At 49.0% G+C, this 14384-nt stretch overlaps 1 protein-coding gene across 1 annotated transcript in view; it reads left to right on the top strand.

Annotated features, from left to right (window-relative positions):
- Window positions 1–14384, top strand: part of CFAP61 (cilia and flagella associated protein 61) — a 188566-nt gene that overhangs the window by 81099 nt on the left and 93083 nt on the right. Inside the window, exon 16 of the mRNA XM_040981267.1 lies at window positions 12–146. Coding sequence (XP_040837201.1) covers window positions 12–146 — 135 coding nt within the window. The remainder of the gene's footprint in view (window positions 1–11; window positions 147–14384) is intronic.

Genomic DNA, 14384 nt, shown 5'->3' with positions numbered 1-14384 from the left:
TGTCTTTTCAGTTCCAGAAACCCTACGCCCACTCGCTGACATCTGCCCTGCACTACTTCGTGCCCGTTCGCCCACGACGACAGATTGTCTATCCCCTGGAAAAGCTTGGCATAAACGCCCCATCAAAGGCGGTCTCCAAGGAGCCGGTGGGTAGTGGGGCGCGGTGCCAGCTCCTGCGGGCTCGGCAGATGGGGTGGCAGCAGTGTCTTAGCAGGAGCAGGCTGCTTCTTAATTACAGGGAACCTGGCGCTCATACCCTTACAGGCAGCCTCAGCAAAGGCCTCCCCCCTTGCCCCTCACACACCAGCCCGTGGCCTGTGGTTATTTCCCAGCAAGCCTAAAACAAGTGAGCTACATTGATCCCACAGGGGGACGCCGTGGGCACACCCTCCTGAGCATTTCATGTCTTTCCCCTTCCCCCCTAAGCAGATCCAATCACCCGCCCCCACTCCCAGTCATTTTAAAACTGGTGCTTTGCTCTCAAGGCAGCAAATGGCTGTTCACTCCCAGGACAAAGCTGCCACCCCAGAAGGTGTCTGATTTGAGTCCTAAGTATATGTGTGTGTGTGTGTGTGTGTGTGTGTGTGTGTGTGTGTGTGTGTGTGTGTGGTGGGGAGAGGTGCACGTGTGATGAACAGGAATGTGTTAGCTGACCTGGGAAGAGGTTTTCCACCTTCCAGTGGAGAAGGGGGGTGGGGAGGAGGAAGTGGAGTGCTGCAGATGATCCAGATGTGGTTCTGGATGGAGATGTCCAGGCACACAGGCACTGAACCATTTTCTGTTAACTGAACAGGAAACCCTGATTTATTATTATTATTATTGTTACTATTATTATTTTTTGAGAATTAACTACCATGTGGGCTTGCTGTGTTTCCATACACAAAGAAATCAGAGAGAACAAAACTCTCTCTGGGCCATGAGTTATCATAACTCCATGGGAGAAAGGGGGAGAAAAGCAAAGTTTCAAGTTCCTTAACAGTATCCTGGCCGGGGCTTCCTCCCTGCTGTCCCCTGGCTGCACCTTGCGTGTGCAGCGTCAGGGAGGAGCCGCTTTCCTGAGACCTGGCCTATGACAGAGACAGCTCCCAAGTCCTTCATTTATCTTTCTATTTGTGAAATTAGAAAAAAAAAAACTACACTGATGCTATTTTTGTTACATATGTGTATTTGAGTAGAGATTGGGAACAAACAGCAGCTCTTGCTCCTCCAGTTCCAACTCTTTATTCTAGAAAAAGCCAATCATACAGGTAGCAGGATGGTGGGAGCCTAGCTTCTGTGGCCAGGGACCCTCTCTTGCTTTTTTTTTTAAATATGTAATCACGGGGTTGCCATTGTGGTGTAGCCCTCTGTGTTTCCACCTGGAACACAGACATCGGCTGATTCAGGTCTCAGCTACTCTACTTCCTGGCATGTACCCTGCTAATTTGCCTGGGAAAGCAGATGTGGTTGAGCCCCTGCCACCCAACGTTGGAGACCCAGATGAATCTCCTGGCTCCTAGCTTCTGCCTGGTCCAGCCCTGGCTGTTACACTCACCTGGAGAGTTAACTAGTGGGTGGGAAATATCTTTGTCTCTCTCTTGCTTGCTCGCTCTCTTTAACTCTACCTTTCAAATAAATGAGTAAATTAGAATCATTTTTTAAAATGTATGACCTATCACAGACTGATAGTTTGGTGGGGGGAAAAAAAAGTCAATTCCTGAGAAAATGAGATACAAAAGCAAAGACAGATTTCAAATCCAGTTATTCCATTATTAGTTTTAATAGGCATGAAATTACCCTCTCAAATTAGCATGAAAACTTCTGATGCTTCTGTCAGTCTCTATACTTCCTTCCAGCTCCATAGGCCAGCCATTATGGCACATGGGCACCTGTCCCAGACCACACATGGAAGTGGGCCCACCCCCACAAAACTCGCAAATGCCCCACTGCAATGATTTTTCACTCTGGACCAGTTTGGGGTCTCTTAGCCTTCACGTACTTCCCTTTCTTCCACACCATTTTGAAGCAGATTACAGATGCCTGGCGTTTCATTCTAGGCCACAGGCATGCTCTTGGCAAATTTCTGCAAAGTGGACTCTTTGGGAGTGAGAGCCAAGGTTCGTAAGTTTGATGCAGAGAAAGCTCACCGGGCTTAAGAGTACTTGTGAGTCGTGTCATTGAAATACGGCGTCCGCAGAGCCAGACTGTTCCCAGGAGAAGGGGCTGGGAGGGAAAAATGTGTGATGCCACAGGGAGGCCTGCGTTGCTGCTTCAGTATCACATCCAGGTAAGGTTCTGAAATTGGCATCCTCTTGTGGCTGTCGCTCTTGTGACCCCTTCCTTCAAGGAGAAGAGGCACACAGGACTGTTGGGTGCGGCCCAAGAGCACTGCTGGTTCGGACATGCAGAAGGTTCTTCTCACACTCTCCCCACCCCTGGGGACTTCCAAGGTTGACCTGCTTTGATGTGAGTGTGCTTGCCTGCCGCTGCAAGGTCCTGTCCTGGGTTTTTGATGCTTGTGGCAGCACCTTGGACAGCTACCTGTGGTGGTCAGTCTGCAGATGAGGTCTTAAAAAGGATGTAGATTGGGCAAGCCAGGTTTCTAACTGAACTCATTAGGGCCTTGAACAGTTCCAACAAAGGGCTTATGAAGGCTCTAATCCCCATGGGGATAGGCCAAACCATTCAGGAGTTCAAAGGGTAAATTCTATTAAAATCATTGTTTATCTATTTTGACATTTTAGTTACCCGTAATGTTTTGAGACTGACTTATCTGGGCTAATTTGAGCCAAATGGAATTTCCAGAGAAGGGATTTCTCTATGACCCTAAATGTAAGATTCTTAGGCAGATTAACCTTTGCAGAATTGGGCGGTTGGCACTGCTAAGTGATGTCCATGCTCCCACCTTTCACCCACCGCATCCCCCGCCACCTACCGCCCCGCCTTTTATCCTGTTGAGAACCTCTTAGAATGAGCACTCCATGAACTCATCTAGGAGGCCAATCTTTAAGGGAGCAGGATCACTGGAGGCGTGAGTAATGGCACAGAAAGGCTTTCATCTCAGTGGGTCGCCAGTTTGAATCCCTCACAAGGCAGCAAAGACCGAAACCCATCCCAGCACACACGTGTGACAGGAGGAGTGCCCTCCAATCCCACTGTCCTCCACTCCGAAACCCCATTGGCTCATTCTCAGTCTGGGTGACCAGTGCGTCTCACTCACCTCACTCACACCTTCCCTATCGTTTCTGCTCGTTGGCAGCCCACCCCATAGCAGGATTTGGAAAATGTCAATGATTTCCATCTCACTTTCCAGAGGTAGCCCCACAGATTGGTTTTTGTATCTGCCCCGACCTCTGTGGACCAGTGAAAACTCATACAGAAGAGTCAGGGCTCTGTCCTGACCAAGACCATAATCAACAGGATGGAGACGGACAGTTCTTCTGTGGGCTGGAATTGCTCGTCCACGTGTGTGCTTTTACATTCTGAGTGTCATTCTCATGGAGCCATGAAGTTGGATAAATGAGTCATCACAACACACCCTGGCATATCCATACTGCAGTGGGGGCTCGGGGCGTGGTGCTCAGAAACTGGGTGAACTGACAGGCTGTGGGGCAAGGTGCCACACACTCCGTGACCGAGGGGGTGGTTCTGTGTGGCCAGTTGGGTTTCCTTTCTTTCTCAACTCCTGCAGAGGTTCAGCATGATTGTCACACCAGCTAGCTTCCAGTCTAGCTGCAGGATCAACTGCAAAAGACGGCAAACAGGGGTGCCCAGGCTCAGGAGAACCTGCTGTGTGGTTTGAGGATGTGTGTTAGTGTCCCAGATGTGGCTTTCCTTCCAGGCTTGGGAGTGTGAGTCACTGTTACATTCAAACTCCAGAAAACTTGCTTTGAAGTGAAGCCAGCCTCTAACCTTGGTCTTTTATCGGTAGGTGCTCCCCGTCATCCACACGGATCGCTTCAGGTCTTCATCTTGATTTGAGGCAGCCATAGTATTACCACGTAAACTCCGCCTCTCCTCCAGCCCCACTCCTTCACATTTTGGGGGGCCAAACCAGCCTACCATCTTTCCAAAGGAATCAGCAGCTCCTGCCGTCATTTTCTTTTTGCCTGTTTATTAGTGATGCTCTATTAAATCTCAGCTAATGGGCTCTTTGGAGGCCTGCATTTGGATTCCGTGCATTTTGGTTCTTCCACCCCCTCACTTGGCCCCCTTTGTCCTCCCACAAAGGAAAATGACGGTTTACTTAGCCCCCCTCTCAGAGTTAAATGCTGGCCCCGCTCTGGCCTGGTATGTGATCCCTCTGGAAGATGTCACTCACAGGCATTCAGTTACCCTCTGAATTGCCCCTTTTCATCTGGGCTGTCCTTCCCCAGTCCAGCTGTAATTACCATCTGACGGACTGTTACTGGATACTGTTTCACTTGTGCATCTGCTGCCTGAGGAAATTGCATTATTCTCCCAGCACCTGCTGGATTCCATACCCCCACCCCCAGCTTAATTGTTTCCCAGCCCCTTCCTTAAACTTGCTAACTTTCACTGCCCTCCTCCCCCTTAGATTTCCTTTGCTTGTATTTGTGCTTGGGGTGTGTGATGTGTTTTTAAACCCAGCTCTTCAGCATGTCCTTAGCAGGCATTTCTAAAAATGAAAACCCACATGGGCCTTGAGCATCAGGCATGTGACCATGGTGATGCTTCCTTGAACTGATACCAGCGTAGTTTAAGTTGCTGTCGCCAGTCAGGTTTGCTCTTTCAAATCACTTCTCATTTCCTATGCATTTGGGCTCCACATAAGACTCACGTTTCCTTCCATTTATAGGGACCCCTTTTCCATGAGATTCTTAGAATAATTGACAGAAATTCCTTAATGGGCTTTCTCTCTGTGTCACTATTTTTTGTTTTTCCTTCAGACGCTCCAAGCTTCAACTTCTCTTCCTCCCTGCCTGCTCCCCTTCCCAGTTCTCCAAACACTGCATATCAAAATGAGTGACAAACTGGTGGGTTATTTCCATTTGTTATCAGAGTTTTCCCTCTTAATAAAACCACACCTCGAGCTTTGGTGAGTCTGAGACTCTTCCCCTGGCCAGCACACGGACTCTGCCCCACATAATGTACACAACAGCATGTGTGCGGATGAGGGGCCTTCACCAAGTCTATGGGGAAAATGTGCAATTGCAAAAACAGTGCACGGATTTCTCAGTTTTTTTGCACCAAAGCAAACATCTTTTAATTCCACCTTCCATAAAGTCCCTGCAGTTCCCTCTACACTGCAGTGACCATCCTCAGTGTTGCTGAATAAAGTAGGTGGGCCCAGAGAGTCTGTTACAAGTTCTGTTCCTTGACAGAGCTTCAGACTCACACTCCCGGCTTCCCAGTCCCCTACCTTTAGCCTGGCAGACAGCCTTTCCTGCCTGAAAAAAAAAAAAACCCCAGAGCCTTCGTGTCCCGAGCTGGTACAGAAAAGCAAACTGCAATTGTCCCAGGCCGAGGGCCCCTAAATGGTGACCCACAACCCTTCCTTTCCCCAAGCACAGTGGAGTTTTCCTCTTGTCTGCTTCATCTGCTCTCGGTTTTGACCTTAACCATGGCAGGAACAGCCATCTAGGTCCAAAAGGGTACACTCAGGTCAGCTTTTGCCTAGTACTATTGGAAATTCTCTGTGTTGTATAGGCTTGTTATTTTTTTTTAAAGATTTATTTTTATTATTTTTTTATTGGAAAGGCGGATATACAGAGAGGAGAGACAGAGGAAGATCTTCCGTCCCATGATTCACTCCCCAAGTGAGTGCAACGGCCGATGCTATGCCAGTCCGAAGCCAGGAGCCTCTTCCGGGTCTCCCACGTGGGTGCAGGGTCCCAAAGCTTTGGACCGTCCTCGACTGCTTTCCCAGGCCACAGGCAGGGAGCTGGAAGGGAAGCAGGGCTGCCGGGATAGAACCAGTGCCCATATGGGATCCCAGGCGTGCAAGGCGAGGACCTTAACCACTGTGCCACTGCACCACCACACCGGGCCCATAGGCTTGTTATTATAAAACTTTTCTTTCATTTTTTAAAAAAGATTTATTTATTCTACTTGAAAATGATCCAGAGAGAGAGAAAGAGAATCTTCCATCTCCTGGTTCACTCCCTAAATGACCACATCAGCTAAAGCTGAACTAGTCTGAAGCCAGGAGCCAGCAGCTTCTGTATCTTCCACATGGTGCAGGGACCCAAGGCTTTGGGCCATCCTCCACTGCTTTGCCAGGCCACAAGCAGGGAGCTGGATTAAAAGTGGAGCAGCCAGGACTTGAACTGGCACCCATATGGGAAGCTGGCACTTGCTATGCCACCAAATGGTCTCTGTTATAAAGCTTTTCCAAAATTACAGAGGGGAGGAGGAAGCTGCTGGGAAAGCAAAAAGGAAAAATTAGGATCCTCTGTATGGAGGTTACATTACAGATTGCTAAGGCTCAGCTTCAGTGTGCAGGTGGTCATGGTGTCCTTAGAAGGTGCTTAGGGAGATGCCTACATGGGCAGTGTGTCCCTAGGCTTATCTGGAGCCAGCGGACAGGATGCCAGGGAAGTACTGTCCCCTGGTCAGCTTAGAAGTTGGGGTGGCAAGCATGAGCTCTGCAGTAAGAAAAACTGAGAGAAGTAACTAACCACTCTAGTGTTGTTGCGAATCTACGTCATATCTTACTTGGTTTTCTAGAACAGACATGTCTCTCCTCCCCCTCCACAGTTTCTGTGCAGCATCAGACACTTACATTGTACAATGCAACCAACTCTTGGTTGCATCACTTGATGGTTTTTAATGAATTTACGGAGGTGCACAACCATCACAGTCCTCTAACTTTAGAACCAACTTGTCACCCAGAAAGCAGACTTGTGGCCACCAGTCACTGTGTTTTCCTCCAGGGTCCCTGTCCCCTGCCCCAGGCAGTCACAATTATCTGCTTTTGTCTCTGTGAATTTACCTGTTCTGGATGCCTCATATGAGTAGGATCAGACAGCAGGTATGTTATTGTTTTATGAGAGAGATCTTTCCCTGAGCATCATTTTCAAAGTTGGTCCTTGTTGCAGCTTGTGCCTTATCATGATCCCCCCCTTTTTTTAGTCATTGGATTGTCTAGTCTACAGTTCATGCTGTATTTTTGACCCAGTGGATGGGCATTTTTATTGGTTTTTTTCCCCACTCTTTAACTACCATAATATTGCCATGAAAATGTCATGCATGTCTTTGCACACATGTATGTTTTTACTTCTCCTGGGTGTATATGCATGTAAGAGTATTTCACAAAGTTTCTGGAAGCATAGAGTCAAAAGATAAGTTTTGGGATGGGCATTTGGCAGAGCACTTGCGATGCCTGCCTCTCTCCCACAGACGCCTGAGCTTGGAATTCAACTCTACCTCTAAGTCCAGCTTCCTGCCAGTGTTCACCCTGGGAGGAAGAAGGTAAAGGCATCGTTAAGTTCTTGGGTCCCTGGCACCCACATGGGGGATCTGGGTGGAGTTCCAGGCTCCTGTGTTCAAGGCTGGCCCAGCCTAAGGTGCTGTGGGTGCTTGCAGAGTGAACCAGAGATGAGAAGATTCTCTCTCTCCTCTCCCCATCCCTCTTTCCCTCCCTCCCTCCCTTCCTCTCCCTGCCTTTCAGGTAAAATGAAAATAAAGACATATACAAAATTTTAAAAAGCTTAGTTTATTTTGGTGCAAAAAAAGATTTTGACATCCACACATGATTCCTTCTTTTCCAAAATAGATCATTTCCATGAGCTTTTTGAAGACCCTCATATACCTAAAAGTGTAATCGTGGAGGTCAGTCATGTCTAATGTGCCAAGCTTTCTTCCAAAGAAGCTGCCCAATTTTATGTTCTCTTGTGCTTAGATCGGAGCCAGAATGCTGACCAGGAAATAGTCACCAGAGCGCTCGTCCACCGCAGGCTGTTGGTGGGCAGTGCGTGGAATTGTCCTTTACAGTCTCGGGAGTGGAGCTTGCTGTCTGTCTGTGACACGGCTGTACAAGCTTTGGTTTTTCTGTACGTCAGCCCTTGCTGAGAGGCCATGCTAACTTTCTCTGTACCATTCTGATTTTAATGTATGTGCTGTGAAGCTAACACACACTTCAGTTCTTCTGAAAGCAGAGATTGTTCTAGAAGAAAATCGCTCCTCCCAACCCTCGCCAGCCTTTTGTGATCCTGCACAGATACCTTAGAGAGCCCAGGCAGCAAAGAAGAATGCCCAGTGCCCAGCCAGACACGGGAGTGATACACAGGGCCCCCTGTTTGTTGAGGCCATCAGCAGGATCTTGGCTGCCTCCCACCCTCAGTAGTGTTACAGCTCTTAGAGCTGTCTAGGCTCTTGAAAGGAAAAGAAAAATCCGGGAGGCTCGGCAGGGTTCTGATTGGGGGTGGGTGGGGATGCATTCTGCTCCCGCAGAGCCAGGGTAATGAAGGCCTTGCCCACGTCCAGAAGTGCCTCAGGATGCCTCAGCTGCTCCCTGCTCAGCCCAGCGGGGCCCTTGGGTCAGGAACTGGCCTTGCCAGCCAAGTGGCTGAAGCCTTAGCATCTTCCTTCGGGGAGGAGAGGTGGGGAGTGCAGTGCCAACAGGAGGCCTTGCTTTTTGCGTTTTCAAGTAGCTGGGGATACAAAATGACAGAGAGGACAATTAGAGTTTTGTAGAAGCAGACTAGGAGAGTCATGGCTTTCCCTCTTGATTAAAAATAACCAAGTCATTGCCAAGGCAGTACACACTTTACTAGCAATATTCGGGCAAAAATAAATAAATAAATAAGTTAATTAATTAATTAATTAGGATAATAGGACCTGGCACTATGGCTTGGTAGCTAAATCCTTACCTTACAAGCTCCAGAATCCCAGATGGGTGTCAGTTCATGCCCCGGCTGCTCTACTTTGCACCCAGCTCCCTGCTTGTGGCCTGGGGAAGCACCAGATGCCCCAAAGCCTTGAGATTCTGTACCTACATGGGAGACCCAGAAGAAAATTCTGGCTCCTGGCTTTGGGTTGGCTCAGGTCCAACCATTGCAGCCACTTGGGGAGTGAATCAGCAGAAGGAAGAGCTTCCTCTCTGTCTTTCCTCTCTCTGTAGATCTGTCTTTCCAATAAAAATAAATAAATCTTTATATAATAATAATAATAGAAAATCAATAGTTTAACCTGCAATCTGTCTACAGATTGCCTTTGTTAATGTTTTGATATTTTTATTTGTAGGTTATTTTCTGTGGGAGGAGATAAAAGAACCCCACATGGATGCCATTAAATATGGAGTCCTGAGTACTTAGTACCTTGAAGCATGATTTTTTTTTTACTTAATATGGTAATCTTACATGTCATAAAAGTGGCTAGGCAAGTCTCCACCAACTGACTGTCCATGACCCTTGATGAGCACAGTCATGCACCAGGTATAATGTGAACCCCTTTGGAGAGATACCTCTGAGGGGATGTCGCTGTTGCACAAACATCGTAGCAGCAGAAAATGCACATTAGAAAGATCGAGAGAGAAAGAGGGAAGGAGCGGGTGATTAAACAGTCCCTTCTGCTCGTACATCAGCCCAGCTGGGGTCAGAGCAGGAGCTAGGAACGTGACCCAGGTCTCCTCCAGGGAACCGAACCCTGGCACACCTGCATGGGATGTGGATGCTCCAACAGGTGTCAGTCCTGAGGCCAAATAGCCAAACCCATCAACTTTAATTCTACTTTAGTACCTATGCAGATATGGACTGAGACTGCCAGCAGTGTCCCTGGAAGGTGGTCTAGGGGATCACGATTATGTACGTGGTCTGTTGTGGACTATACCCTGGTGACAGTATGCGTATCTGTCTGTTCCATGCCACGTGCTGCTGAGGACTGTCCTTTCTTGTTCTCACAGGAGTGTGTGTGTGTGTTTGTGTGTGTGTGTGTGTGTTTGTGTTACTCTCCCCGCGTCACAGTAGGGGCGGCCACGATGGGGAGAGGTTGGGATGCCAGGTTGAGATGCTAGGCCACAGCCAGACTTGAGGAAATAATCACGAAGCCACTTGATTTGGACCTCCTGTCACAATGCCAAGGTCAGCATGGGGTGGCAAGTGGGTGGCAGTAAGTCCTGTGACCTTTTGGAGGTTACTTCAGGTCGAGAAAGCTGCATGGGTCACTTGAAATCACAGCACCTGATTGTTCCATCTAGCTGGCAGTTTCCCTTTTTGGGATAACGGAGCCTGAAGCTGCCACTCCCAGGTGTCTGCTCAGTTAACTCCACTTCCCCCCCTCCTCCTCTGCTTGCCTTTTCTGTTTGTCTTAGTGTTTTGGCTGTATTTCTGGCCTTCTGAAAGTGGGGCGGGAGTGTCAAGGAACAGTAGGCAGGCTCGGGAGAGTCTAGTCTCCATCATTTCTGTCCTGAGACTCTCACCGTGGGAGTCGGAGACTGTGACACTGATACCCACGTGCCAGGATTCTAATTGTGCAGACCATGTGGTCCTCCAGCTTACGTGAATCGTAAATGCCCTTGAAGGCACCTTACAGGAAGGTTCCGTGATGGAGGTCACTGCCTCCAGGCCAGCAGAGCCATGAGAGTGCAGGCCACCTCCTGTCACTCGGTCACCTAGCTGCCACAGGCCTGCCTGTAGTGCCTCTTAGGATCCTCAGTCCCACACTCGCGCACCATGCCCATGGCACTCCAGAGGGCCCAACACCATGGGTGTGACTTGAGGCACAGGACAAGACAGCCTCTACCACAGCTTTAAGGGTGGGGAAGAGGTGGGTCCCAGAGCACAGAAACAGTTCTCCCCAAAGAAGTCTCCAGAAGACTGTCTCTGCTATCTGTCCTTCTTACCCTTCTATGCCTTCATCTAGCTAGTGGGTGTCCCCCACCGCCAGCACTGACATGGGCGTAAGAGGAGCTCCTTAGGACCTCCAGCTTGCCGTGAACTTGCCCACGCTCATGCAGCTGCCGTGGGACAGGACAGCCTGACCAAGTCCGAAGGTTCCACTTAGGGTTGTTGGTCTGATCACCTATTCCCTCATGGCAGTCTTTTTATAAGTTTTTACCATTTTTTTTTTCTTTACAAGCGGTGTTATTGTGTCCCTGCTTACTATTTCTTAAGTGCATTTGTGATGATTTCCTGTGAATAAGTTCCTAGAAAGGGCATTGCTAGGTCAATGGTACAGTTGCTCACTTGAATCCAAAAGCATTAATCACCGTAACTAGTGATTTCTGACTTTTAAAAGATGATTTCTCTTGGCGATTTATTACGTTAATAATCAATGTACAGAAGATCCACTTTTTATTGTCAGGTGCAGACTTCTTTTAAATTAATTGACTTGAAAGGAGAACATCAGAGAAAGAGAGAGAAGGGGAGCAAGCGCAAGATGCCCCGCTCTCACTCCCCCATGGCTGCAGCGGCACCAGGCCAAAGCAAGGCAGCAGGAACTCCAGCTTGATCTCCCACATAGGTAGCAGGGTCCGAGGTATCAGACCATCTGCTGCAGCCTTCCCAGACACCTTAGCAGAGAGGTGGACCTGGAGCAAAGCAGCCTAGACTCAGACCTGCACTCATACAGGCTGTTACAGGCTGCCAGCGTCGCAAGTGATGGCCCAACCAGCTTATTCTTATTTTTTCATTTAAAGATTTACTTATTTTTATTGCAAAGTCAAATATACAGAGAAGAGGAGAGACAAAGAGGAACATCTTCCATCTGATTCATTCCCCAAGAGGCCGCCATGGCTGGAGCTGAGCCAATCTGAAGACAAGAGCACAGAGCCTCTTGCAGGTCTCCCACATGGGTGTGGATTCCAAGGCTTTGAGCCATCCTTGACTGCTTTCCCAGGCCACAGGCAGGGAGCTGGATGGGAAACAGGGCCACCAGGATTAGAACCAGTGCCCATATGGAATCCTGGCGTGTTCAAGGTGGGGACTTTAGCCACTAGGCTACTGCGCTGATACAGATTTTTCAGGCAAGTAATCAGGTCTGCCAAGTGGCAGGCCTTCTGTTTTCTTTCTCTCCTTTTGCTCCAATGTCTTTACTTCAAGCTTTTCTTCTACCTGAGGGGAGAAAACAGAATAAATTCACTTGATTCCAGATCCGTTTAACCCTTTAGTGGTTATGCTGAGAACATTTGGGAATTGTCTGCTAGTGAAGGGGCAGGGAAGACATGTAGGTTCACAGGAGCTCACAGGTGTGGAGTGTCGCAGCAGTGTGAGAGGGAGCATTCCCTGTAGCTGCTTCCCAGTCTCATGCCCTTGGGCCGAGGGGTTAAAGTGTAGTCTACGAGTCAATGGGTCTATGGTGGTGGCTACAATCTCCCCTTCTCTTCTATCCCCCAAACCCCCACCAGGGGGTTGTGGTGAATGGTGCTTAAGTCTCTTTCATCTCAGTGGCCTTCCTCCTCCTGCCCTCTTCAGAAAGCAGGCTGTCAGGGTCACAGGCCCTTCTGCAATCTCTGAGGCATCACTCTTTGCTAACACCAACATCAGGCTGTGTGGATCCCAAAGTCTCCTTGGCACCTGTCACCTGCCTTGGAACAGGCAAAGCACACAAAGGACCCGTTTGTTCTCCTGAGGGCATGTCTGCCCCAAGTCCCCAGTGTCTCCTGGTTCCTGCCCGAAGCATCAGGGACCTGGCAGGGATGAAATACAAAGGCAGCATTTGGGGCTGCAGCCCCACAAGATGCCTCGTGGGGTTGCCTGCTCCTTGCCCTTGGGAAAACTGTAAAAATATGTGACTCCATTTGCCATGAAGGGATTTTACGTGGTTACACATAAACATGATTGAATACTGTAAGTTTTACTCTCAGATCATTTCAGTAAAATTGTACATTGTATCCTGCTAATGAACTCCCGTTTAAAACAATAACAAGAAATGCGCTGGAAAAAAAAAATAACCCAGAAGCTGGAGAGATTTTGTGCTGCAATGGGGCTTTGGGTGGCTTGGGAATCTCCCATGATTCAGTAGTTTCCCATTAGCAGCTTGAGCTCGGTCACTGTCACTGTTTCCGCAGCACCCATCTGTAGGGAAAGGTGGCGCTGGAGGCAAAGAGTGAAAGCAAAGAGTGAAATGAACTTGGAAACCAAGGCCTGCTTCCCCTCCACCCTAACCCCAATCCGGCTGCCACACGGACTTGACCAAGGGGGCCCCCATTTGCTTCGCCCCTGTGCCAGCCCCCACACTACCGCATTACACAAGCATTTTGAAACCCTCCAACCTGACTTCTTCAGCTGCTCGCATTTCTAAGGGAATGAACTGCTTTAAGGATCCAAACCTGTTACCCTAAAGGCCATGAAGCTTCGTCAACATTGCTGATGTCATGATTTCCATAGGAACCAATTTAATAAACAAGAAGAAAACAAAGAGGATGACTTAAAGACAGGGTGGGGGGAGAGAGAGAGAATAAATATGGTAGGATCATAGCATGGAGGCCATAAAAGGTGTTTTTTTTTTAATTTCTATTTGTTTGTGATAACAGGCATGAGTCAGCCAGAATGCAAGCAGACATGAGGCATTCGGTGGGCTGAACTCTACACAGCAATAAAGAGAAATCACAGCCCCTGTTTTCGCTCCTGCTCCTGGGGTGGTGCCATTGCACCCTACGCTCTGTGTGTTTTCATGTAGCTCAGGGCATTGGTGGGACCGCCAATGTAGTCAGGTGCTCCTGGCTTTCCTGGCCATTCCTGGGTTTGATCACAGAGAGCAGAGTCTCAGGCAACACTTTGTGGTCACCCCGGTGAAGCCCCACTTGCCAGAAAACACCTCCACATGCACCACCATTCCCTGTTCCTTGGGAACAGAAGCCAGTGGTTGATTCTAACAGTGGGACAGGGTGTTGCCCACCGCAAGTCACAACATAGCAGGCTGGTCTGATGGTGTCGTATGGAGTCGCATGCCAGGCACAAGTATTTCCGTGCTGAGAACATTCTCCGGATCTCCGGTCACTGGGTTGGTGGGATTGGCCCTTCCATAGCTCCCCAGGCTATGTGACTGCCAACAGCTTGCCCCTCCTTGTGTGTCATTCAGAGACACATTCACACTTAGAATAACTGCCAGTGGGACTGGAAGAGAAGGAGAGGCTGGGTTCAACTCCTCAGCCGGTGTCCTGCCCACACGCTTGGCTCTTTCTGTCTGCTGTGTTTTCTGATGAAAGTACCTGGCTGCACTTCCCAGGGGACTGTCTCCACCCCCACACCCACACCCTTCTTTATCTGCTCCCCTAGAGCTGTCTGCTTAGAAAACTGCTGCCTGGTGCCCAGGAACCCATGGCCTTACTCAGGACAGCCATGCCAAGTTCCCTGGTTCCCTGGACACAGAGGCTGGAACAGGAATGGGAAGGAGCTCAGCCTGACCTCTGGCGGGACTTGGCCCATTAGAGAGCAGATCCTAGGGACATAGCAGTAGGTCCCAAATCCCAGGAGATTGCCTAGACCCCTTGAATCCAAAAG

Source organism: Ochotona curzoniae, unplaced genomic scaffold (genome assembly GCF_017591425.1).
Source record: "Ochotona curzoniae isolate NIBS_2020 unplaced genomic scaffold, NIBS_Ocur_1.0 contig_3520, whole genome shotgun sequence".
Lineage (NCBI taxonomy): Eukaryota > Metazoa > Chordata > Mammalia > Lagomorpha > Ochotonidae > Ochotona > Ochotona curzoniae.
The sequence above is the reverse complement of the archived record's forward strand: the minus strand, read 5'-3'. Positions and strand labels throughout refer to the sequence as shown.